The following is a 24,557-nucleotide window of genomic DNA, read 5'->3' as shown; positions in this document are numbered from 1 at the left end:
CCGATCTAGGCGGGTGTAGGCCTTGTCGCCCTTCTGGCTGGCGATCCTCCGCTGTACAAGGCTAGGGGCAACCACCCGGGTCTTCTCCCGCCGCTGTGCTGGAGGACTAAGCCCCCCACTCCCCGGGCAAATGTGGGTGTCTCCTACCTGAGCTCGGCCGCCACGTGTCTCAGTCTCAGCGCCTCCGGGCCCAGCCAGACCATGCAACGGGCCGCTCCCTCAACTCCAGGCCGGGGATCCGGCCGGGCCTCCACCACGTGTCCACGATACAGCGCCGCGGTACACCGCTCCGCCCCGAACCAAGAGACGGGCGCTGTCTCCGCCGCTGCTGGGCTCCGGGATAGTCCGGGGATAGGAGGAAGGCAGTCCGCGGAGGCAAAGATGTGTGGGGAGGGCCACCTGATCCGGGCCTCCCCAGCGCGGCCCTCCGCCCGTTCCGGGGCCCCGTCCGGTCCTCGCCTTCTTCTGGGACAACCCCAGGGGGCAGCGTCTAGCACTGGCTCAGGCCTCGCTGACATGGTGGAGGAACGACCCCCGCTCCGGGTCCGCCGAATCCCAGGACACAGGCCGCCCCGCGGCGTCTGGCAGGCCCCAAAAGCCCCGCGGCCAGCCCGCCTCACTTCTCCTCCTAGGTCGCTGCGGTCCCAAAGTGCCAGCGGCCCACCCGGCGCGCCGGCCGGCGGGCCCCAGGGTAGAGGCCGGGATCAAAGTTGCTGGCCTCGACGGTCCCCACACGGGGCCGCCGCTCCTGTGAAGCCTCCACGAAGGCGCCCACCGGCGCCGGCCTGGTTGCTTCGCTGCCGCCCAGCACCCGGCTACACAGAGCGGTCGGACGCTGCCAAGCCCCACTGCAGTCAGGGTCGTACCTCCCGGGCGGTCCGCGCCAGCGCCAGCAGTCATCAGCAGGTCTCACAGGGGCTAAACGAAGCTAATGTCGGTGGACGGCGGGCAGTAGCTCCAGCAAACGTGTCCTACCTCGCCGCCATCTTGGCCACACCCCCCAATCTTTACTTTAAAGGGCTCCCCTGGTTGCTCCAGGCCTGCCCTACCGTCTCCTCACTGGAGACCTCGCTCAGACCTCGTGGGTCTGCACCGTAGCTGTTTTGTGATCCTTGCGTGGGTTGCGGTTGCCAAGGCTTAGTGGATCCTATCCGGACTTCATCCTTCGTGGGACAGTCGCCCTCCAGAAGCTGGCGTTCCTTGAAGCCTCCTGGACCCCGTGGCTGCTGATCCAAGCTACCCGTCTTCAACCTGGAAGCACCCGACATTGAAGGGCTCTTTCTCCTGAGCTCCCTGGTCACTGGCTAGTGACCCAGACTCTGTCCCCTCTGCTTTCAGGTCCTCTCCTTCAAGATCTACATCTTCAATCTGCATGACATCGACGACGCTTCACGCCAGCAGCAGTTCTTCACATTTTTCCATTGGCAACGAGATTGCGACCCGACATCGAAAACGACCTATGCACCCGGCTTCCCTGGGGCAGTTAACAGTGGTACCTCGGTACTGTCGTGGGTGTGGACCCTCCAAAAGCTTAACTCTAAGCTCCTGAACTTGAACTCCTGCTAGAAGTGTCCAGATTCTTGTAATTTCCAACCGCGACATTTCCCATAGGGTTTAATAGAGATCCCGACTGTAGTTTAAACACTGCACCCGTCTCCCGTGGGTCCCCTTCCTCACTACCTTGGGTGGTTTCGTAAGGGGCCAGCGACCCTAAGTGCCCTAGGCACTGTCTGCAGAACTGTCATGGTTCTTATACCACTTTTTTAATATATGGTTTGGTCCCCCCCTGGGGCCCTGTGATTCCAGTGCTATTTATTGTTGTTTAAATGCTTTATTGAATTGTATCTTTACCTCCAGCCTTACAAGAGACTAGTGGGATTTGTTCTTAGAATAAATACATATATTTTGAATATATACCTGTGTGGACTACTCTTTCATTTGGTCATTCAAGAGGTTATCCATGGTAAAACAATAAGCTTAACACTCCTTCAAGACTTAGCCTGAAGGCTGCTCTCCACAGCTACCACTAGGATAGCTTTCTTTAAAGGTTGTCTTTTAACCTATCACCTTAAAAGTCGAATTGGACTGGTGCAAGGTGTCCCCTATAACTAGTGGACAGCATATGCCAGGCCAACTTCTCACATTCTAGATATGGGTTATCCTTGCCGATTAGTGTCCCGCTTGTATAGCGCGTTGAAGCATGATAGGCTCAAGACCCAGCCTGTGGCGAGACAGGGTTGGGGCAGGGACCTTGCAGGCTTATTGGGGGATGGGGACTGGAATAAAACCTGTGTACTGGTGTGGGGAGTTTGCTGTAACACATGCTTCAAACGAACATTTTTATGTCTACACTGTGCTTATTTGACGCCAATAAGGCTGCATCAAATTTATCAGACTAGGCCGGACACATGACCCTGATGTGGGAAGGGGGAGCTGCTTTTCTACACATGCCATTTCTCAGAGTGCAGAGCTGGTAACATACTGGGAAACCATCACACGTCGGCTATGGGAAGTGACGGATATCCACATCAACAACACTGCTCGTCACTGCCTGTTACACTTGATAGCATGCCCTAAAGGGAGTACGGTACACTATAGATTTGCCTTGAAAGGACTGGTGTTAGCAAACCGACAAGTAGCTATTAGATGGTTGTCGTCCAAAAGCACTACATATACACAATGGAAGGATGTCATTGGAGAATGGGCCGTAGCTGAGGAAAGGAATATGAGAGAGGTTAAATGGTTGAAAACATGGATGGGGTCTGAGCTTAGCCGGGCTACTTTCACAGCTGTCCGAGATAATGCGTGGAATACCCAGGCATGGGTCAACGTGGCTGGAGATGGGGGACATGGATACTCCTAATGGGAAAGGTATGAGGGAGAGAGTGGCTGTGTGTATGATGACATTAGGCACCTGTTGGGAACTGTCGTGCCCACTGCTGTACTTTATTTTCTTGTACTGATAAAATGAAAATAACAAGTTAAAAATAAAAAAGACATTGAGCCCTCTGCCCAATGGCTCTTGTGGGGAAAGGTTGTGTCAATCAGGTCTGTTTTGAAGCGCTCAGGACTACAATACTCCAACGTCTTAAAAAGTTGCACTAAATTGCAAATGTAACTGTTCTGTAACTTTATGAAGCAATTGCATTTCAGTATTGACAGATTCGAATGTGCCATGTGCACATGCTACGAAACACAGGGATATCCGGGGAAGAGACACATCACCCAAAGAAACTGAGTGTCCAAAGTTTCTGAAATTAACAAATGTTTTTTGGGATCCTCCAAGTGCAGTCTGGGTTTGGGAAGGAACATTAAGGGGGACCTGGTGCCTGGCTGGTTCATGAAGGGACAGTTACTGACTCCAGAGATCCAGTAGCCACTGGCCTATTGAGGAGACAGTCGCTGTCTACGGTGCCAGTTCACCACTGGTAACTCTTAGGTGGTCTGTGGGTGTGCGCCATGTATCTCTGAACATTTTGAAGCAGTGGGAGAATTCAAAACAGGCTCTAGGAGGACCCGGGGACAGTGGACAACTTACTCTTTTTGACCTCTGAACGTGTTTAAGTCTCTCTAGGAACAGATGCTATTCTGTTTGTTTCCTGGGCTGATCGCTTGGATGCATCCGGTATATGGTGTTTGCCCATCGAGCTGTCCCCTGTAGTTTTTTCATCTGCTAAAGAAGGTCATTTCCTCTTGGCTACAGATCTTCATGCAGGCAGGCATGTTTTTTCCTTTCTCTTCACGCACTTCAGCAAGGTGTCTCCTCAAGTCTTCTCAGCATTAGTCCTAGTTTGTTCAGAGAGTGGTGCTGCTCCAACCCAGGATCTTGAATTTCTGTCTCTTGCGCTGGTGAACAGGTCCTTATCAGAGGTGAGTTGAAACACTGAACAATGTGCTTTTCAAAGGGGCCAGTATTTAACTAACCCTCATTGGCAGGTCTGGTCGATCAGATAGTCTGCACCTTTTACACTTAGTGGGGGCTCACCAGTTCTAGAGGGGTGTGGTCCTGGCAAATTCACCTGTTTAAATAAGTCTGTATAGATATTTCCCACATACAAAAGAAACAACTGGTTTGGGCAGAGGAGAAGGAGACTTGAAAGTGCAGGTGCCAAAAATCTATTTTAATTGTATCCAAGCACAAAGGTGACTACGTAGTGAATTACCTATCTTCACCAGGAAAATGTCATGTCAGCCTATAAATATTCTAGCTAGAGGGGACAATAGTCACCATCGCAAAGAGGGGTGCACTTTGGGTGTTCCTCAACATTAGAGCCCCACTCGGAAGGCTGAAGTCAGTTTAAAAAAGGATAATCCTAAACAAGACTGCATGATTGTCAAGTCGGAGAGAAAAAATGCACGAGACAAACAAATAGGCAGGGTAGCGCAGCTTTACAAAGCTATACAGATGACGTTCATTCCCAACTTTATATGAATCTTCCAGGCACCAATGGAGGTGGTCTTATGAGAGCTCCTTAAAAAATTACAGGATGATAGCCGCAGACCCCTGTGGAATTGGAAGGGACCAGGCAAACAACTTAACTTATTGATCTTACTAAAACATTTGAGGCATAGCGATGCAGGACCCGGACACAGATTAAGAAAATGAATGGGATACAACTAAAAAGGGCAAACACTGGTAATATAATCAACATTCACTTGCTGGCAGCACACTATGGTATGTGTGTTAGCAACCAAGACTGTGCAGACTAAATTCTATATACTGACAGCCATTACAAAAGTCCTCCTTCTTGCCTGGGACGTGGTAAGAGGAGGAGGAACAATCACTTCATACCCACCTTTCAGAATTTTTACCAGAAGAACAAGTTACTTACCTTCGGTAACGATATACCTGTAAAAAACAGTTATAGATTCCTTACCTTAGAATTACCCCAAGGCGTCAGACTGGATCAGGAAAGTTTTTTTCATCAGCAGTACCTCTGCGCGTTGAAAGGTGGCGTCGGTTGGCTCCGCGTCCTTCGTTGGCATCCTGGTCGTCGGGATGACGTCGCGGTAGCTACTTAGATGCCGCCCTTGCACGCTAACACCAGTCCTGTACATGACTTTCCGCGCCAGAAATGCAGAGCCATGCAAGACACTGACCACTGGTGCACAAAAGTAGGGCCCTGAAAGGATATCCTTAACCCTAGAAATAAGTTCGCATTACGGGGAGAATGGGTGGGGTGGTAAGGAATCTATAACTAACTAATGTTTCTTACAGATATATTGTTACCGAAGGTAAGTAACTTGTTCATCTGAAAGAAACACGTTAGTTATAGATTCCTTATCTTAGAATAGATACCCCAGCAATACCAACCCCGGTGGTTGGTCTGCAAACCAAGATCACACCAGAAAGTCCTAGATAACAGAACGGCTAAAGAAGCCGTCTCTCCGGACTTGACTGTCAAGGCAGTAGTGTTTGGTAAAGGTGTGCAACAAAGCCCACGTAGCTGCCTGACAAATGTAATTCAGAGGAACTCCACGTCCCAAAGCAGTAGTTGCTGCCTTCGCCCTGGTGGAATGGGCACGCAGCCCCACTGGAGGCTCCTTCTTTGCCAGATAATAACAGGCTTTGATACAAAAGACGACCCATCAAGAGATAGTCCGCTTGTGTACGGCCCGACCTTTCTTGGCGCCCACTTAACCAACAAAGAGCTGGTCGTCCACCCGGAACTGTTTGGTGCGATACAAATAAAAGGAAAGTGCACGTTTTGGGTCCAGACGGTGGAGCCTCTCTTCCTCCTTCGAAGGATGCGGAGGCGGAAAGAAGGTGGGCAAAGTGATGGTCTGCCCAATGTGGAAGGCAGTGACAACCTTGGGCAGGAAGGATGGACGAGTCCTGAGGACAACTTTATCCGGATGCACAGCTAGAAAAGGAGGCTTAGAAGAAAGCGCCTGGAGCTCACTCACTCGTCTGGCAGAGGTGATGGCCACCAGAAATGCAGTTTTGAGAGTCAAGAGCCTCAAAGGACAGTTGTGAAGCAGCTCAAAGGGAGCGCACATTAAATAAGTTAAAACCAGGTTCAAGTCCCACTGATGTATAACGAAAGGAATAGGAGGAAAGAGGAAGGCAGAGATAGCTGAGGGATAGCCCTTGATAGTGCCCAGAGCAGAGTCCTGCTGGGACAAAGAAAGAAGGAACAGAAGAACCTCAGAAAGAGGGGCAGATAGGGGATCCACAGCCTTTGCTGTGCACCATGCCACAAATTTGTTCCACCAGCAGGTGTATACCGTCTTAGTGGAGGGACGCCTGGCTGCCAGAAATACATCGCAGACTTCGGAAGGCAGGTCGAATGACGTCAACTGCCGCCGCTCAATGTCCACGCAAGGAGGTGGAGGCTGGACAGGTTCGGGTGGAGGACCGTTCCCTGTTGCTGCGACAGAAGATCCTCCCGAAGAGGCAGACAGGTTGGGGGATCGATGGCCATGTTGAGCAGCTCGGGATACCAGACTCTTCGTGCCCAATCCGGGGGAACAAGAATGACTTGGGCCCGGTCGCGCCTGATCTTCTTCAGACCTCTGGGCAGAAGTGGTATAGGCAGAAAGGCATACAACAGACAGCAACTCCACCTGCGACGAAAAGCGTTGCCTAGGGAGTGCCGCCTTGGAAATTCCAACGCGCAGAATTGCTGACATTGGGCGTTCTCTTTGGTGGCGAATAGATCTAACCAAGGCTCTCCCCACTGTTGAAAGAGACCTTGCAGCACCTCCGAGTGAAGACGCCATTAGTGATCCATCATGCACCTGCGGCGGAGTTCATCTGCCAGGTGTTGAACCACCAGAGATATGCCCTGATGTTCCTGCCATGTCCAGAGGCAGAAGGCCATCGGTAAAAAGGGGTATCTGGCAAGCTGGACACCCACGCAAGAGCTCGTAGAATGAGCAGACCGGGGCGAAGACAACGGACACCGCAGGAAGGAACGTTGCCTGCGTGACTCAGCTGTGTGAACAGCACAGAGCAGATACAGATTAAGAAGATAACGGGTAAAAATGATGTGTTACATAATACAAGACTATGGTACACGAAAAGTACCAACAGTCATGTGGAAGCAGAATTGGACAAGACAATGTCCGGACCCGTAAGCGACATCAGCCACCAGCCCGGGAGGAGCCACGGTCCCCCGCTAGACATATGAGGAGATGGAGCCAGACACAATAGTGGAAACAGTCAGGACCAACCTAATGGCCCAAGGACCCAAGAAGCGAGTATCCTGAAGAGAACACTCCCCTTGAGAGTGTTACAGCAAGAACACAAAGCAGAAGTGTGTAAAACACCTGTGCGGAAAACAGCAGGGAAGGAGGAAAAACTCCTGTTGGGGAAGTGCCTAGAAATGGAGGGCACAAGGCCATGTACAGCATAGACGTACATGGCGAATATGCCACCTTCAAGAACAAATCCAGACATGGCTGAAGTACGAGAAACTATTACCCATCCCGAAGAGGGGAGGGTAGAACCAGTACCGCAGAAGCGGAAGAAAGAACGCAAACACCCTACGATAGCGAATCATACCAGGGTGCACTCCCAGTACGTGCAAACACTAAAGAAGTGTGCCGCACAGCGGCTCTGCCCTGGCGCTAAACCATGGCAGGGCATCAGCCGTGGAAGAACTGTGCCTGAAAGGAATAGAACAAGGGCCCCAAGGAACAGTGGCTGGCGAAAAGAAGAGCAGCTAACATGGACAAAGAGGAGCACAGCGATGCTGATAAACGCCCCTGTGAAAGGCAGGCGAGGCAGAAGCCTCCCGGTAAGAAACCAATACCGATGGTTCGAAGGATGACGGACAACCGTAGACCACAACCTTAATTGAAAATGCAATAGAGCGACGCCAACCTGTGGGTTGCATACAGCAGAGAGAGAAGACAGAGTGATCCACAGAAGATCTTCTGTTAGGAATACTCCACAGGAGCGTGCCAAGCCTTCCTTGTTGGAAGGCAGCTACACAACAGCTATTAAATACCCCACATAGGGTAAACCTTAACCCGGGCGAGGGGGCCTCCTCTGGAGCCAAGCTCACAGACAGAGGACTTCAAAAAAGGTAGAACCAGCTGACCAGCCGTACCGACCAAGGCAAACATGGCGGAGCATCCGCCCAGACCATCTGGGTATTACGTAATGAACCCACGGTCCAAATCAAAGAAGGCAACGCTGCCTACCAAGAAAAAGCAACATAAAGTCACACAGCGTGTGACAAAGACAGGCCACAAGGACGAGAAAGCCTGGCCACATGGACAGCAAATCACGGGAGACCAGACATGAGGCGGGAGACCGCTGAATCAGCGTGACAATCAAAAAGGTCCACACCATTGAATGGCAGATCCCGCAGAGCGCCCCGAACGTTGTCGGGAAAATGACTATCGCGCAGCCAAGCATGGCAGTGCAAAGCAACCGACCAGGCCATTGCTCTACTAACAGAGTCGGTAGCGTCCAGTGCCGATCAAATGGAATATTGTGCCAATCCGCGGCCATCAAGAAGAAGACGATTCAAGTCAGCTCGGGACCCTGCTGGGAGAGAAGGAATAAGGAGCTCAACCAAGTCCCAAAGGGCAAAGGAAGCACGTGCAAACACGCAAGACGTGTTTAAGGCATGGATGCCCGCACTGGCGGAGGCAAAAATATTGCGCCCACATGTCTCCAGCCACCGACACTCCCTAGTGGGAGGGAGCAACGGCAGAGCAAAAGAAGGCTGCAAGGCGAAAACCACCTTGACAACTAGACCCTGAGCCCTAGAGTGAAGGAATAAGCAAACCGGATCGTCTGGGGCCGGGCCATGCCAGCAAGCAATGGCTCTATCCACAGGGTCACCAGAGGAGGGCCGTGCCCAGATACCAAGCATGGTATCAAACAAGGACCCGCCAAGGGGCAGTAAAGGCTCCACGTCCACAGGCTCCATGTGTAAGAGAACCAGTAAAGGATCAGTGGGTAGGGAAACCCCGGGGGCTGCAAGCGGAGAATATCCGCAGCCCTGCGTATAGCTCTCATGAAGGCCACACTAGCCTCCGTCGCAGGCCTGGGAGGCGACAACAAACCGTCGGTTGCGGACGGTTGAAGGCTAACCCGACCACTAGAAAATAAAGGCAGAGAAGTCTGGGGTTGATCCAAAGGCCAAGGAACACAAGGCACCTGCACCAAGGGGCTGTGAAACGACCCTGGGCGTGGTGAGCCCAATGGGGGCACATCCTCCGGCACCGACGTCGACCGACGCCGAGACGATGTCGGCTGGACGTTGAGAACCTCCAGAGGGGAGTCGATCTGGGCACGGATGGACGGCGACTCGACCTCCACCGGCGGGGAGGAAGGAGATCTTCAAGTCGTCGAACTCGGTGCCGCAGCCGACGTCAGCCCAGGAAGCCGCACGGGGCTATGCGTTGACTGGACAGGCGGGCTAGACTGACGACTTGGATGCCCCTTTGGGCTGTGTCCCGTCGACATCATATCGACTTCGGGGCTGGAGTCGATGCACTCAGCCGGTGCCGAGGACAAAGCCACCGGCGAAGACCCAACATGAGTGCCTTCCACCTCTGTGGGACCCGTAGGCACACCAGGGAGAGGGGGTAACCCTACTGGAGAGCCTTTGAATAGGCCTCCATTTGGGACCGTGTGGCTCCGACACCAGGGAAGGGTGGGTATGGAGGAGACGACTGCAGTTCTGTAGGTAGTTAGGGGAGCAGAGGGACAGCGATCAAAAGCGGGCAGCGGGGTTCTTCACCGGAAGTATGCTCCTGACAGTTTCGTATTAATGTGCCATGTTTCTATATGACGCCGCCCGGCCTCTGGGATGTGGGCAGTACGGCTGTGTATACTACACGGATTAATGATTAAGGGGAGGATGGGAAACCTGCATTATTGACATGCATCCTGGTTGCTGTAAGCTGTACTTGGTCCTGCAATAAAAATGGTTTGACAAAAAAAAAATGGAGGAGACGACTGCAGGGCGCCTGTGCGTGGCAAGGGCCGAGAGCAGCGGGCCCCAGTGTCACGTTTTTGGGAGGACGACTTCCGCGACTTACGCTTGTGCTTACCCGTCTCCGAACGGCATCTGCGGGAACGGCCCCGTGAGCGGGCCCGATCCCTAGAGGGAGATCGACGGCGTGAAGGCGCAGGATCGGACATCCAGGAAGCCAGCTGCTTCATACGAAGCTTCCGGAGGGACTTAGGTTTCATCTGTTGACAGGCGTCGCACTCTTTGGAGTCGGGGTGCACTCCTAGGCACCACATACAAATCTCGTGCGGATCCGTGACAGACATTTGCCGTTTGCAGGTCTCACACACCTTAAAGCCCAAAGGCATAGCACACTGTTCCGCGACGCCAAAGACATTGCAAAAAATGCCTGAAAGACAGGCCAAGGAACCGCTGGTTTTCCTGGGCCCGCGTTGGGACGCGGAAAAGAAGAAAACTGAAATTAGCGCGCCGGGAGGGGCATATATGGCTCCACTGACGTCAGGGCGGAGCCATGCGGCGCAGCCCCCCGGCGTACAGAGGTGCTGCTGCGGAAAGTTTTCCGGATCCAGTCTGACGCCTGGGGATATTCTAAGTTAAGGAATCTGCGGCTAGATGTCTCTATCAGATACTCTCTACAGCGTTGTCTGTTTTGTCGCCAACCAGGCGATGGACATCAAAAGGCATATCCATAAGGGTGCTCTGGACATCCCCAGAAAAGCCAGTCGATCTCATCCAGGCGTAGCGTCGAAGGGCTACCAACGTGGAAATCGTTCTGCCTAGAGAGTCGGCGGTATCCAGCCCACAGCGGATGGTAAACTTCGCTGCGTCTCTTCCTGCGGCAAAAGCCTGGGAGAGTACAGCCCGGGCCTCCTCCGGACACTGAGGCAGCACTTGCACAACCGTGTTCCACACAGAGTGGGAATAACGGCCTAATAGACATGCAGTGTTTACCGACCGCAGTCCCAAGCTTCCCAAGAGGATCCAGCTGCTTGGATTCCCTATCTGGTGGTGGGTTAGGGAATGCGCTCTTGTAAGTAGAGGCTTGGACCACCAAGCTCTCAGGAGTGGGGTGCTGGGAGGGGAAAGTGGGGTCGCCCAGAGCCGGGCGGTGGGGTCGGGCAATCATCCTATCTACGGGAGCCCCCGTGTTGAGCCTGGACCAGGTGCCCAAAAGTATGTCGGTTAGGGCTTCATTGAACGGCAGCAGGGGCTGTCAGGAGGTTAGTCCTGACTGCCACCGTAGGGAGCTTGAGGTGTAGAGCCTCGGCCTCCCTACCCAACACCACTGCATAGGAAGCTCCCTCCTCCGTAGCCACGGTAGGAGGAGACAACATGCCAAGGTCTGGGGAGGTATCGAGACCACTGGCATCGCCAGGTCCTCTCTCCAGTCTGGATCATAATCCAACTGGTCAGTAAAAGGGTCGAAGAGTCGACCCTTCAGGCTCAGCATGCGAAGCCGCGGGAGGAGCACCGCCTGCATGCCTCGTTGCGTCAGCCGACCAACGATGCTTCTTCGACTTCTTCTTGTGCTTCGACTTACCTTACCCAGAGTGCGAAGACTTTGAAGCTTTCAGAACCGCTCCCGCAAAGACTTCAGAGCCATGGTGCAGCAGCCGGAGCACGACTTGGGGTCGTGGTCACGCTCCTGGCAAAAGAGGCACACGCCGTGCGGATCTGTCACCGACATCAGTCGGGTACAGGAGCCGCAAGCCTTGAAGCTGGGCATCCCTATGCGCACCAAGAGTCGGTAGGACTCAAAAAGACCGACAAAAGTCGCTCAAAAAGTTCAGTCAAAAAATGACTGGAGGTACCGCTCTCTCCGGATCTGTGCTGGCTGGCGTGGAAAAAGAAAGAACGGACGTCAGCGCGCGAGGGCGGCATTAAGTAGCTACTGCAACGTCATTACGGCGACCACGATGCCAACGACGGGCACGGTGCCGACGGACGCCACCTTTCGACGTGCAGAGGTAGTGCTGAAGAAAAACTTTCTGGATCCAGTCTGACGCCTGGGGGTAATTCTAAGGTAAGGATTCCATAACTAACTGTTTCTTTCAGATGGGTAACAATTGTAAAGCCATAGACAGATATGGATACAAACTCCTTGCACATGCAAGGTTTGTGTGGGGGACACAAGGGGGAGGGATACTAGCCAGGACGACATCAATGGCAAAATTTGGCACGATCAGATGGGAAGATATGTAGCGCTGACAGGGGTATGGGAGGGCAAGGTCATCAACATATGCTCATTTTAAGCACCACCAAAACTACATGCCAACACCCTACCTGTGCTCAGTAAACTACTATTGGAACTCCCACTGGGTGTCCTGGTATTGGGTGGGGACATGAATGCCACAATGGACCCGGAATGGGACCGAGTGTCGAACTCAGAAAGGGGAATGGGTACGGAACCTCTGTAAGCATTCGTAAAGGCCCTCAGGCTAGTGGACCTCTAGTGAGAGCATAACCCTAAGACCAAGCAATGCACATTCTATTCAGTGCCTCACGGGGGTACTCCGATTGGACTACCTACTGACACATTCCACGGATGCAAGTTGGTTCAGGAGAGGTGATCCACAGGGCACGAGGTATATGAGACCACTCGCCTGTTAGGGTGCGACTGCTGGGACCATCTAGAGATGATACACTACCACCCCGACTTGACCCATGGATCTTTAAGGACAACCAGGTCACTGACAAATTAGGAGAACGAAATTAGCAATATTACCAAGAAAACGTAGGAACGGTATACTGTGCATGTGTGTTGTGGGAAGGGCACAAAACAGTGATACAAAGCTATGCACAGGCTATAGCAGGGGGAAGAAGAACAGAGACTCCAACATGAAGCCCTAGAGAAGGAAATTACTAGGCTTGAAACAATGACTAAGGACATCAGGGCACCAGACATACATGTCAAACATCACATCCAAATTAAACAACAGGAAATGAGAGACACTGCGGAAGATAAGGCCAGGGCGCAGGCCAGCTCGACTCAGAGAAGGCTCTATGAGGTTGGGGATAAGGCAAACAAAATGATGGCCTGGTTAGAGGAGAGACAAACAAAAACAGGGTGTTAGAGATCCATACTCCTCAAGGGGAGACTCATAGAACAGGACAGGAGACTGCAGCAACATTTGCACTGTAAATGTCAGACACAAGCAGTACAGGGTCAGATTGTGCTGAACTCCTCTGAGATGCTCGTCTCCCCGTGCTATCACTAGAGGATCATGAAGAGCTAGATAAGGATCTCACTGCTGAAGACATAGGCCATGCCATCAGAGCTCAACAGTCAGGCAAAGCTGCCGGCTCAACAGCATGCCGGCCGAATTGTATAAGGGAATGGCATCTGTGGTGGCACCACATATGCCTAATATGTTTCAGGAGGAATTGGAGCAGGGCAGCCTCCCAGTGAACCAACGAAGACTGTAATTCATATTGGCCAATTTCACTAATGAATATGGAGGCAAAGGTGTTGCCAAAGGTAATATCTACCAAACTGAGTGGTGTAATAATGTTCATAATCCATCCCAATCAATCGGGCTTCATGCCCCACAGAAGTACCAAGCTCAACTTGAGGCGTCTATATGGAGTACTACATACGACTACAGAGAAGCAGGAAGAAGATGCAGGGTTGCTGTTGTTGGCTGCCCGCATGGCGTTTGACAGCATTGAATGGTCATATCTATTCGCAGTGATGGAAAGGTTTGGATTTGGTCCCAAGTTCTATGCCTAAGTTCGGCTCCTGTATACGAACCTGATGATCAGGGTGCGAGTGAACAGGACAGTGTCACGGCCCATTGCTCTACATAAAGGTACGAGGCAGGGATGCCCACTCTGTCCTATAATCTTTGCCCTGGCGGTGGAGTCCCTGCCTGCATGGGTAAGGTGCGACCTGTTGATAAAGGAAATAACTGGGGTGGCTAGGAAGAGAAGATCTTGTTATATGCCGTTGATATAATGCTATATGTCATGAACCCCTGGACCTCAATTGGTCGGATACTTCACATATTCCAGCTATTTGGCAGCTATTGAGGCTATCAGATAAATTTGGACAAGTCCCTTCTCTTTGTGTTGGCCAGGACCGTCCCAACCCTGGTGCCAAGTGGACGAGCCCTATTGATTAAACAAAAAAGTTCAAGTATTTGGGAATAATGATATCTAAGACGGACAATGAGTTCCTCGAAGACAACTTATTCCTGCAACTGACTAGGCTGCGTAACGGATGTGATACATTGGAGACGATTGCGACTGTCATTAATGGGAAAAGCTGCCCTGTTTAAAATGATACAAAAGATACACAATTGATGGATGGAATGCAGAACAAATCATAACATTCACCCCCTGCCCGATTCAAATAGTTACCAAGGGGTTCAAATACCTTGGTATTTTCATCACCAACGATGCAAAAACCCGATATGAGCGCAATCTCCTCCCACCCTTGCAGAGGTTCAAGCGAGACACAGCCACTTGGAAGAAACTCCCGTTGTCACTATTGGGACGGGCGGCTCTCTTTAAGATGATGGCACTGCCACGTTTCCTATACGCCCTCCAGAATTACCCGGACTTAGTCCCACAACGATACTTCAAAGAAATTGAGGCCACCCAGAGGGACCAATTATGGGATGGGACACCGCGTATCTCGCTCCATAAATTGACCCTTGGCTGGTATGATGGGGGTATAGCACTCCCAGACATTAGGAAATACTACTGGGCAGCACACCTCTCAGCCATCAATCAAGGCACATATTGCAGTGGGTATGACCCTGGCTACGGGATGGACAGATGGCTCCTCCCGGGAGGGAACTTTGAGGCGGCGCTTTATTCCAGGCCGAATAAATACCCCCTTACGGGACCCACAAGACACTCAGTCCAAATCTGGCATATGGTAAGCCGTAACCTGGGATGGGCTGATAAACTTACGCTAGCTACACCACTCTGGGTTTCAGAACGACTGGGCCGAACTAAAGGATTTGACAAGTGGGACCTTATAGGGATTTCCCGTATTAAAGACATCTGGGGACCACACGGAATAGTGTTATTTGCTTCATTACAGCAGACATATGAACTAGCAAACTCGGAATATTTCAGGTATGCACAGGTCAGACACTCACTCCGGGCCAATATTCCAGCGGGAACGCCTCTCCCGGAGTCCTCCCCTCTAGAAGATAGGCTGCTTGACGGCTACCTACTGGAAATGGCCATATCTCTAACATATAAAAAACTTATACATCACACCCCTGACCCACTAATTGGCTTGGAGGACAAGTGGGAGTGGGACGGCCTACAGATAGACGATGAGGAATGGAGGGAGGCGCTCTCCTCCCCTAGGGAAGAGGCCATTTCAGCAAAACTGCGGCTGATTCAATTGAAGATATTACACCTCGTGTACCTCTCTGGTCACCGGCTGATGTTGATGGGCAGGAGTGTAGAGGGGAAATGCAGGAGGCAATGTGGTCATATATAGTATGCATATACTCTGGGAGTGCCACTTGGTCCAAGCCTTCTGGAAACAGGTGCATGAATGCATGAGCGAGGTATGGGGAGTGGAAATGCGGCTTGAAGCCAAAAGGTGCCTTTTAAATATATGGGAGCCCATGGACCTAATGGCAAAAGGTAAAACAGGGGCGACGCTTGGGCAGATGATAGCGAAACGTAACATCGCCTGTGTATGGGGAGCAGTAACACCGCCAACACTCGACGCATGGAAAAAGACATGGACTGGTGCATGCTGCGGGAGAAAACAGTATATGTAGCCAGGGGTTTCCCCCAGAAGTGGATAGCGGTTTGGACTTCATGGAATGTATACCGTGAAATCTATGTGAACCTCCGATAATCCCCCCTCTTGACGAATCCCTAACGCCTTAATTGATATATAAAGTGATCATCCTGTACTGTACCCCATCAAAATGTATGACTTTTCTGTGCTTGTCTGATTATGTAACACTTAAAAATGTAACGACCTCCCATATGCAATGACCATCTTGTTCAATTTAATAAAAAGAATTATTAAAAAAAACAAAAAAACATTCACCCCCAGTCTAGAGATCTGGGTTAAATCCATCATTCTTTTGCTCACCATGCCACCGCAGTTTAAACCTGGCCATATGCAAATCAGTCTTGACCCTGTGCCTCATGGGGAAAGTCCAGCCCGAACTGCCTAGCCAGGTCCTCCCTGGACCGGAAACAAGCATCCTAGGACCGGTTTCGGGATTTCACCCCTCTTCAGCCAGGATAGCTTGAATCCAGTGGCACAGTGAGCACGCGGATGTGATAAATTGGAGACGATTGCCACTGTCATTAATGGGAAGAGCTGCCCTGTTTAAAATGATGTCAAATCAATAAAGGGTTAATTTGATCTGGTGTGTTCTGTTTAAAATGATGGCATTGGCCCGTTTATTATATGTCCTTCAGAACATACCCTGTAGAGTACCATCAGACTTTTTTCAGAAAGTCAAAAGCGAATTACGACAGCTCTTATGGGACGGGGGAAGTTCTAGGATAGCGCTACACAAGCTACAGAGGGGAGTCTTTGAGGGTGGACTGGCAATTCCCGATTTCAGAAAATACTACTGGGCTGTACTGCTAGTCACAATGATAGACTGAGTGTTTGTGGGAGGAGAGGAACCTGCCTACAGAGTATATCGCCACTCGATGGGAAGGAAGGGGTACCCTGCTGCACTATACCATAGAAAGATGGGAAAGTTACCATCACATACACAAACAGTAATACACTTATGGAAGGAAGTAACACATTTCCTGGGTTGGCAGGGGAAACTAATGGAAAGGACTCCCTTATGGGACATCCACATCCTATAGGAAGTTGGTGCATTGAAGGGCTTTCAGAAATGGGGACTTTAAGGGATTGACTGCCTAGAAGATGTATGGAGGAGACAAACACTTATTGATTTCGAAGCACTAAAGGCAGACTATCAGATGCCTGACTGGGAGCAGTTTCGTCACTTGCAACTGATGGCGAGTAAATACCAGAGTTTACACCACTAGAGGATAAGGTATTGCTAGATCCAATGCCAGAAAAGGCCACCTCCCTGATATACAGGAAGATAATGAACAATGCTCCAGATCCCCTGAGAGCCCTCAGAGAGGTGCAGGAGGCCGAACTGGGTGTACTAGAGGATGACGATTGGGCGGAGGCATTACAGAGTCCCAGGGAGGTGGCCGTAAGGGCACGTTTCTGACTCATTCAACTCTGTGTATTACACAGATCATACACCTCTAGGGTACTACTGCACCATATGGGCCGCAGTGATACAGATCAATGCGCTAGGTGGGCAACTTCTTCTATACGCTAGGGACCTGCCCCCAAATTCAGCAATATTGGAAAGAGATAGCACTGGTCATGTCTGAGATGATGGATCACGAGGTTACTCTAAAGGCTAGATGGCATATACTGTGTGTAACAGGCATAGAACCATGGCCGAAATACTCAAAGATCTGGCTCATCGTAGCAGATATAGTGGCGAAAAGAATCATAGCAAGGGTGTGGGGAGGGTACCAACCTCCGGGAATTGGGAAGGCAGACCTCCATTAATGCTGCGCAGCTGAAAAGGTGGTGTATCAAAGTCAGGGTGCTCAAGGAAGTGGGATAAGATATGGAGTTGGTGAGTGAAGTATAGTGGTCTTTGAGGACACTACGACCGTAGACGATATGCTGGGAGGGGTTGTGCTACGAGAATTTATGAACAAAATTGAATGTCATTGAGGTTGAATTCATTAGTACTATAATGCAATGGAATAATTGTACTGAATGTGAACAAACCTGGAACCCTCATGATAACGGTCTAGGAAAATCTGTGCGTACAAATGTGTTGTTAAGTTTTGTTTAATAAAATTTTAAAAAGAATAAATAAATAAAAAAAGAAGAAATGACAGACAATGAGTTCAGGCCTTGGAAAAAATAGGGAACTGTTTAAGAAGGAGCACATAACATCTTTCAGTAATGTAAACAAGAGAGATTTTACTAGACTCAAATTAGTCACTTAGCCATGAATTTAAAAGTTAGATGTGGTGCCATTGGATTGATCACAGGTTTTGAAAGATAAAAAAGATTTGGTCAACCCGATTCCAAAACTCTATATAATCATACACATCAGAAGAGTAACAAAGACATAATCCTACCAAGGATCATGGCTCAAAGATCTACAAAGTATGATTTGTAAAGCAGATTAGGAACATATATGGACCGGCTCAGAAGAGTTCATCTAAAGAAACCGCACTAGAAATATGACTACAGTATGAGTTGAACAGAGCAAATTCCTTCCTGGTCGACATGGAAAAATCTAGGACCTGATAACTACACAAAATTCTATTGCATGCAGCACAATATCTTGGGTTGCTTTCATCAGTTCCATATTTGTCACCACACTGTGCTTATTTAAATACTGCATTCTCTTTCTCTGAAATGCAAATAAAATCATGTGAATTAAAAAAGAAAATTGCTATTTACTTGTAAATTTACCTTTATAGATAAATCCTCGTTGCCCAACGTGACTAAGGCTTTAATCGAAGGATAGCCCTCTTTTCGTCCTTCGTGCAGCTCCACTGTAGCTCTCATCGAATTCTAAGGTAAATGAGTAAAAATGGTTATTTTTGTCAAAGGTAAATGCAATTTATTAGCAAAACAGAAGGATATAATTTCATAAAACTTCCTATAGTAACATTGACCTTTTTAAGTAAGTTGGGTGACAGATCCTTGGACTAATGCAGGAAATAGGGTAAAGTGAATCTTATGGTCATCAATTACTACTGTTTGAAGTTTATGTTTGATTACCACCTAACTGGAACCTACAGATATACTGTGGTAGGACAACACATTGAGTTTTCAACACATAGTGCAATAGCAGTTCCCATCCACCTCAGTTATGATCAAGATGGAGTTGGATGAAAAGATAAAGATACACAAGTCCGTGGGCTTAGAAAATAGGGGAGAATTTCTTATTTGCAACTTTGGTATGGATTTACAAACAAGTAAAATAAAGGGAGAAAAGAAACAAACAACCTCTCAAGCTTTGGGCAAATAAGTATCACAAGCAATGTTATTTATTAAGCACATATACAAAACTAAATCATCATTCAGGACTGACTACCTAAATAACCAACCACCAATTGATCACTACAAATCAGCCAAATATTAAAAATTATGTGAACAGAAATTTTTTAACAGATTTTCTAAACTGGATCAAGGACAAGAGAGATCAAATTTCCAGAAGAAGCCTATTCCACAGTCAAGGAGCTTAAACAACCACCCTCCTTTTACAAATTATTTTAAGGACCACCAATAAGAATAGAGTGGCAAAATTTAAGACCCTTTTAGGAGTATGCTGAGCAAACTCGCACGAAGGGCTTGCAAGCACTAGAATGTCACATTTTGAATTCTATTCGATTTATATAAAGCATGATTACCAGTAGGTGTCATGGCATTTAAATGAGAGTTTTTTTAAAAAAAGACGTATACCTGACACAGGGGTCATAGGAGATTATTGAAACAAGAAGGTTTTTAGGGACTTGGAAAATTGTAAAAGGTTGGATTTCGCCCGAATCAGAGAAAGCAAACCCGCTGCATCTGGAATTTCAAAATTTGGGCACAACCACCTGGTTGGAGGAAAAGGAGAGCATTGTAAAAATGTAGTTGGAACAATGGGTGGAAAAATTAACCTTACGGCAGAAGCAGAGGGCCTTAAAGAGGCTCCTCTTCTAGAGGGCGAACCGGTATTAGGTTTTGAGATGGAATGATATTTTGTCATATTTGTAAATGCCTAGCACTAATCTTGCTGCTGTGTTTTGAATTAGCTGAAAAATATGCTGTAGGTAGGCGGAAGGGCCAACATAAAGGGCATTGCAGTAGTCAATCTTACTGATGATCACCTTGTACATGCGTTTGCCTACACATCTGTAGTATGGTGGGAAGAATTTTCTTTAAAGACTTCATGGTGAAGAAACAGGCTGTCATCAGTTTCTTAATGTGGGGCTTGAAAGACAATTTGGAGTCAAAAATAACTCTTGATTTCGTGCATTGATAGCTGAGGTAGGACAGGTGCCTAAGGATTACAGATATAGTAAGAGGCACTTTCGAAGACCAGGACCTCTGTGGTATAGGCATTGATGTGGAGCAAATTGGTGTTCATCCAACTTGCTATCTCTTGTGAGCAGTTTTAAAGGATTTTTGCAGAGAGTTGAAGAAGTTGCCATCTCGACGTAGAATGATCTGCGTATGCATGGAACTGATACACAAATAGTTGCAGTGATCTTGAAATAAAGGAAACTGGGAGGTCAGAGCATGTTGGGCAGCTGCCTTTCCTGAGCACAGTGCCTGATGTTGTATGGACCGACAGAATGTGTGTGGAGTGGAGACACACCTCTATTACCATCGATGGTGGCTGTAGGAGAAGTGAGCTAGGAGGGGAAAATGGAGTAGCAAGGCCTCAGTTTGGCGCACATGTGTATTTTTAACATAATGCTGGTGGTTTATCTTCTGCAGCAGCGTGACTTATGCTAGGAGTTTTGTGCAATTCTTCAGTAAGGCAAGGCTGGGGAAGGGGAGAGAGGAAGAAAGAGCTCTATAAGCTTTCAGTAATTTACATAAGGTGTACCTAAGAAGCAGTATGAACGTTTAGTAAATACAGCCAGCACATGCTTGGTTAATTCTTGAGTCTTTCATAGAGCACAAGCTCAAAATACACAAATACTCTTACCAGAAGTATCATCTTCACCAGACTGACACACCACTGCCCTTCTATTTGCCAGTTTTCAAATGCTGTTAGTATTTGCATGTATTGTTGGATACAGAAAGTAGATGAGAGAATGTATCACCACACAGTCCTGTGGAATTCTATGCCCCTCAATGCCAATCTGAAGAAATCTGCAGTGGTAATGGACCCACATCATGCTCATTCATCCACAAACCAAATTACCTCCACTTAAGTAGGTAACTCACTTTAGTAACCAATTATCAGCTGCCACCAAAGATAGGGGACTGGCTGGAAAATGAGAGATGGCAGTGGGGTGGTCTCCCACCCACAGTGATCAGGAATTCCATGATTAAACATCATTCAGAGCAGGGTAGTCACTGTCTCTCATTCCCCTGCTGAGACTATGCGCCATGGGCCACAACCAAATGCATTTCAATTCAGCAATGTTTCTTTAAGTCCAAGTGTTGATGAATGTATTGTTTTTGATCGCGGAAGCCAATCTGCACTGAATTATGATGCAGTCCCTCAAATGCTGCCTCAGCCACCCTCAGAGCAGCCCTGCAACACTCTTCTTCTACAGTGCCAATTTGGCTACCCCCTAGCAGGCACCTCAGTTACTCCCATGACCTGCAATATCTCAGAAAAATCGTGGTAGTCTGGCTGACTGGCAGAAGCACATCATCAATGAGATGCCAACACCTGGAGAAACAGCCATCAGTCACCCAGGCTTCAAATGGAGAGGTTCCCCAGGTTGAATCGGAACTGCTAATTCATACATGCATGTAAGAATGTCTTCCCTGCCCATCCAGCTTTAATTCACCCTAATTCTAATGGGTTCAAACCTAGTAGTCACGAGGGGGGAGGGGGGGGGGGGGTAACGGGGACCCCTCTTGTAGTCACAAACTCATAAAGGCTCAGGTCCCCTCCATTGACCTAAGAGTGCCGCCGGTGTACTTGTTTGTCTCAGCAATGAGGCAATATGCATGTAGTAATTAGCACTCAAAGACAAGCTAATAGGGGTACCTCTGACTGCCCTGATGAATACCATAGACCCTCCTATGAGGGATCTTACTGAGGCTGAAACATGTTGGCAAAGGACAAGTAGAAACGATGTTCGAGATATAGATTCACTGTAACATCCTCCTGTGGTTTCAATCCAGGCTTGTGTACCCCAAAATAATGGAAAACCTGGGTTTACGCAGAGGTTGTTTTATATAAGAATCTGGACCCCTTTTATGACCAGAAAGACACTTAATGAAGTCAAAAGGTACTTTATTGGGCAACTAAAAGCCATAAAAGCAAACAAGTTAAAAGAATACATTGCGTCAACATATATGCAATTTATAAAACCTATATCAAATAAGAAGGTAAAATATGGACATCTTTTGTATCATTAAAAAGGCCAGTGTTCTGGTTTTGAAATTACAAAGAATACATTATATAAAGTGAGAAGTGCTAAGAATAAAAACAAGTGAAATGGGCAGTATATCATAAAGTGCATGTATTAACATGATGAGAGCCCTAAGCCCAAAACAAGAAAAGGCAAGCATGGCTAAGGCAGACACAACTTTTTCCTGTGTCTGATGGCCCCTGTTAAAAAACTTGCAACCCCAAAACAGACCATAGGAGAAGATAACATTTGAAGGTACAAAAATGCGGGCCTAACGTGGGTAAATTGACAGTCTCTGAGCAACGGGAATATGAACTTTCTGCGCAATGGATAATAAAAATCACTGAAAAAGATAAAATGTAAAATTTCTTGCTCTGAGAAGTTGTCACATGCGCAAGGTTTTAAAGTGCCGGGTTTCATAAATCCTTGGGGTAAGGCCAGAAGCCAAGATCTAGACGGAATCTAGTCAACACAAAACAATGGAACGCGTTACTAACAAAGAGTAAATACGGTTGGACTTGTTTACACAGAGTCAGTGTGACATACCTTCTCACCGTGGGTTTCATGTTTTTAACGGCTGTTTTACCCAAGGGCTTGTGGGTCAGGTACAGGTCGGGGCAGCCAAGCCATTTTGTCTGTTCCATTACATATTTTAGCCAGGGAATGTGTATAGCTCCCTCCAGCGCTGTGCAGTCAGTAATTATATGTTTATTTAGGTTAGTAATGGGACAGGCCCAAATTCTCAGCCAACGCAACAGGGGGGCTACCGCTATCAAGTCGGAGATGCATCCTACCCCTAATTCTTCATGCAAAATATATGCCGGGGCAGCAGGCGGGACTACAAGGAGTTTACGCATGAATTTATTTCAGCCACCTGGATATCCTTTACGTCTTTGTAACCCCAGACATCACATCCATAGATTGCCATGGGGATACACTTTTCTTTATAAATCTTCAACAGGGCGGGGAAGGGTTTTGACCCTAATCTTTGTGCAAAATTCAAAGTGGACCCCGTTGTCCTAGCTAGGGTGCTCTTTTTTTGCGTAATTTGTGCACACCAGGACCCTCGATCATCAAAAAGTACCCCTAGATAGGGAAAGGTCAGGACTTTAGTTAACTCAGCCCCCTTACAATGAAATCTTAATCTGATCTCCCTCCCCATTTAGTTGAGACCACCAAGTTAGTATCATCTTAACATGGTGGGACGACCGGCTGATGATGAAGCATGCCACAATTAGTGGGTCAGGCCTTTCCATCCAAATCCTTTTTGCTTCTTGGTCTCCTCTATGGGTAGCCTGATGCTGCAAGTCTTTACAGATGATGAATTCGTGGCCACAATTGCTGGGGTAAGCAAATTTAGGAAGATATTCTAGTGAAGTGTGGTGTGGTAGAGCAGAAGAAGGATATGACGACTCAAGAGCCATCTTGGCTCAAACCCAATATTGATTTATGGCGTGCCCGGTAAGGTGGCTCATAATAAGGTTTTGTTATCATAGATTTAAATCCATGTTTGCCAAACAGAATCAATCCTTCAGCATTGTCAATGTTTGCTGTTTAAATAAAGGCTTTTTCTTTCCCTAGGGTGGCCTGCTCCCCATGCACCACACTGTCTCCTTCCTGGCTGATCCGTACACGTGAAGAATACAGTTAGACTTCAACACTGTGCCAGGTCATCTGCCTCCCTGCTTGGTTTCTATGCCACTCCCTCCATTCTCAAATCTTTCAGGCTTGAATTAAAACTTGGTCCTGCCTTTTCCAGGCCCAGGTAAGCACCAGGAAGGTGTGGTTTTGAAGAGGAGGGGGCGACCAATACATGCTCACCCTCTCCATACAGCACCATGGCTGGGCACAGACATGAAGAGAGTCAAGTCAAGAAAGTTAGCCCACTGGATCTGCTAAAGCTGACAGACCAGGCTTGGATCAGTTACTATGTTTATTCATCATTTTCCTCCATCACTGCCCTGCGTCAGTCTGCTACCTTATCTTCTTTTACTTCCTTCATCTCTATTCTAGATATCCTTCTAACTACTATAATGCCTGAGGCTTTTCCATATGTCTGCTTTTGGTCTGTTCACTTTCATCTTAGCATTTTACATTTCCATTGTAACAATATCTCTCACTGCCCACATGCCTACTGCTCTATGGAATAATTTTTCTGTCTTTAATAAGAATAATGCTACACCTGATCCTTTATTGGCTCAGTCTTCAGCAGCTATGTCTCATGGAAACATGGATTTCTTTCCTCTTCATCACATACTTTTCATACCATTTTCACCTTTGGTGGTATGGGCATTTTGCACCACTCTTCCTTGACTCCTTTTACTTCTCCATCTATCTTCACCTTCTCTGCCTTTGAATTGAACTCCTTTTGCTTCTCCAGCTTTCTTCACCTTGTCTTCATACGAGTATCATTTTGGACTATCATACTCGACTTAGTTAGCTGATTCTTCTGCCCACTCCCATCTTTGGTGACTTGAATCTCAACTTGCACATTACAGATATTTCTCCTTTTCTTCCATATTTTAT

General features: G+C 48.3%; 1 protein-coding gene across 2 annotated transcripts in view; it reads right to left on the bottom strand.

Annotated features, from left to right (window-relative positions):
- The window catches only part of LOC146805219 (pyruvate dehydrogenase (acetyl-transferring) kinase isozyme 3, mitochondrial), a 1,482,095-nt gene that overhangs the window by 419,683 nt on the left and 1,037,855 nt on the right, over nt 1-24,557 (bottom strand). For both annotated transcript variants that reach the window (XM_085622419.1, XM_085622420.1), the window contains exon 8: nt 18,412-18,513. In XM_085622419.1, the coding sequence (XP_085478545.1) occupies nt 18,412-18,513 (102 nt within the window). The remainder of the gene's footprint in view (nt 1-18,411; nt 18,514-24,557) is intronic.

Source organism: Triturus cristatus, chromosome 8 (assembly GCF_964204655.1).
Source record: "Triturus cristatus chromosome 8, aTriCri1.1, whole genome shotgun sequence".
Lineage (NCBI taxonomy): Eukaryota > Metazoa > Chordata > Amphibia > Caudata > Salamandridae > Triturus > Triturus cristatus.
This window is presented reverse-complemented; position numbering and strand designations above follow the sequence as displayed.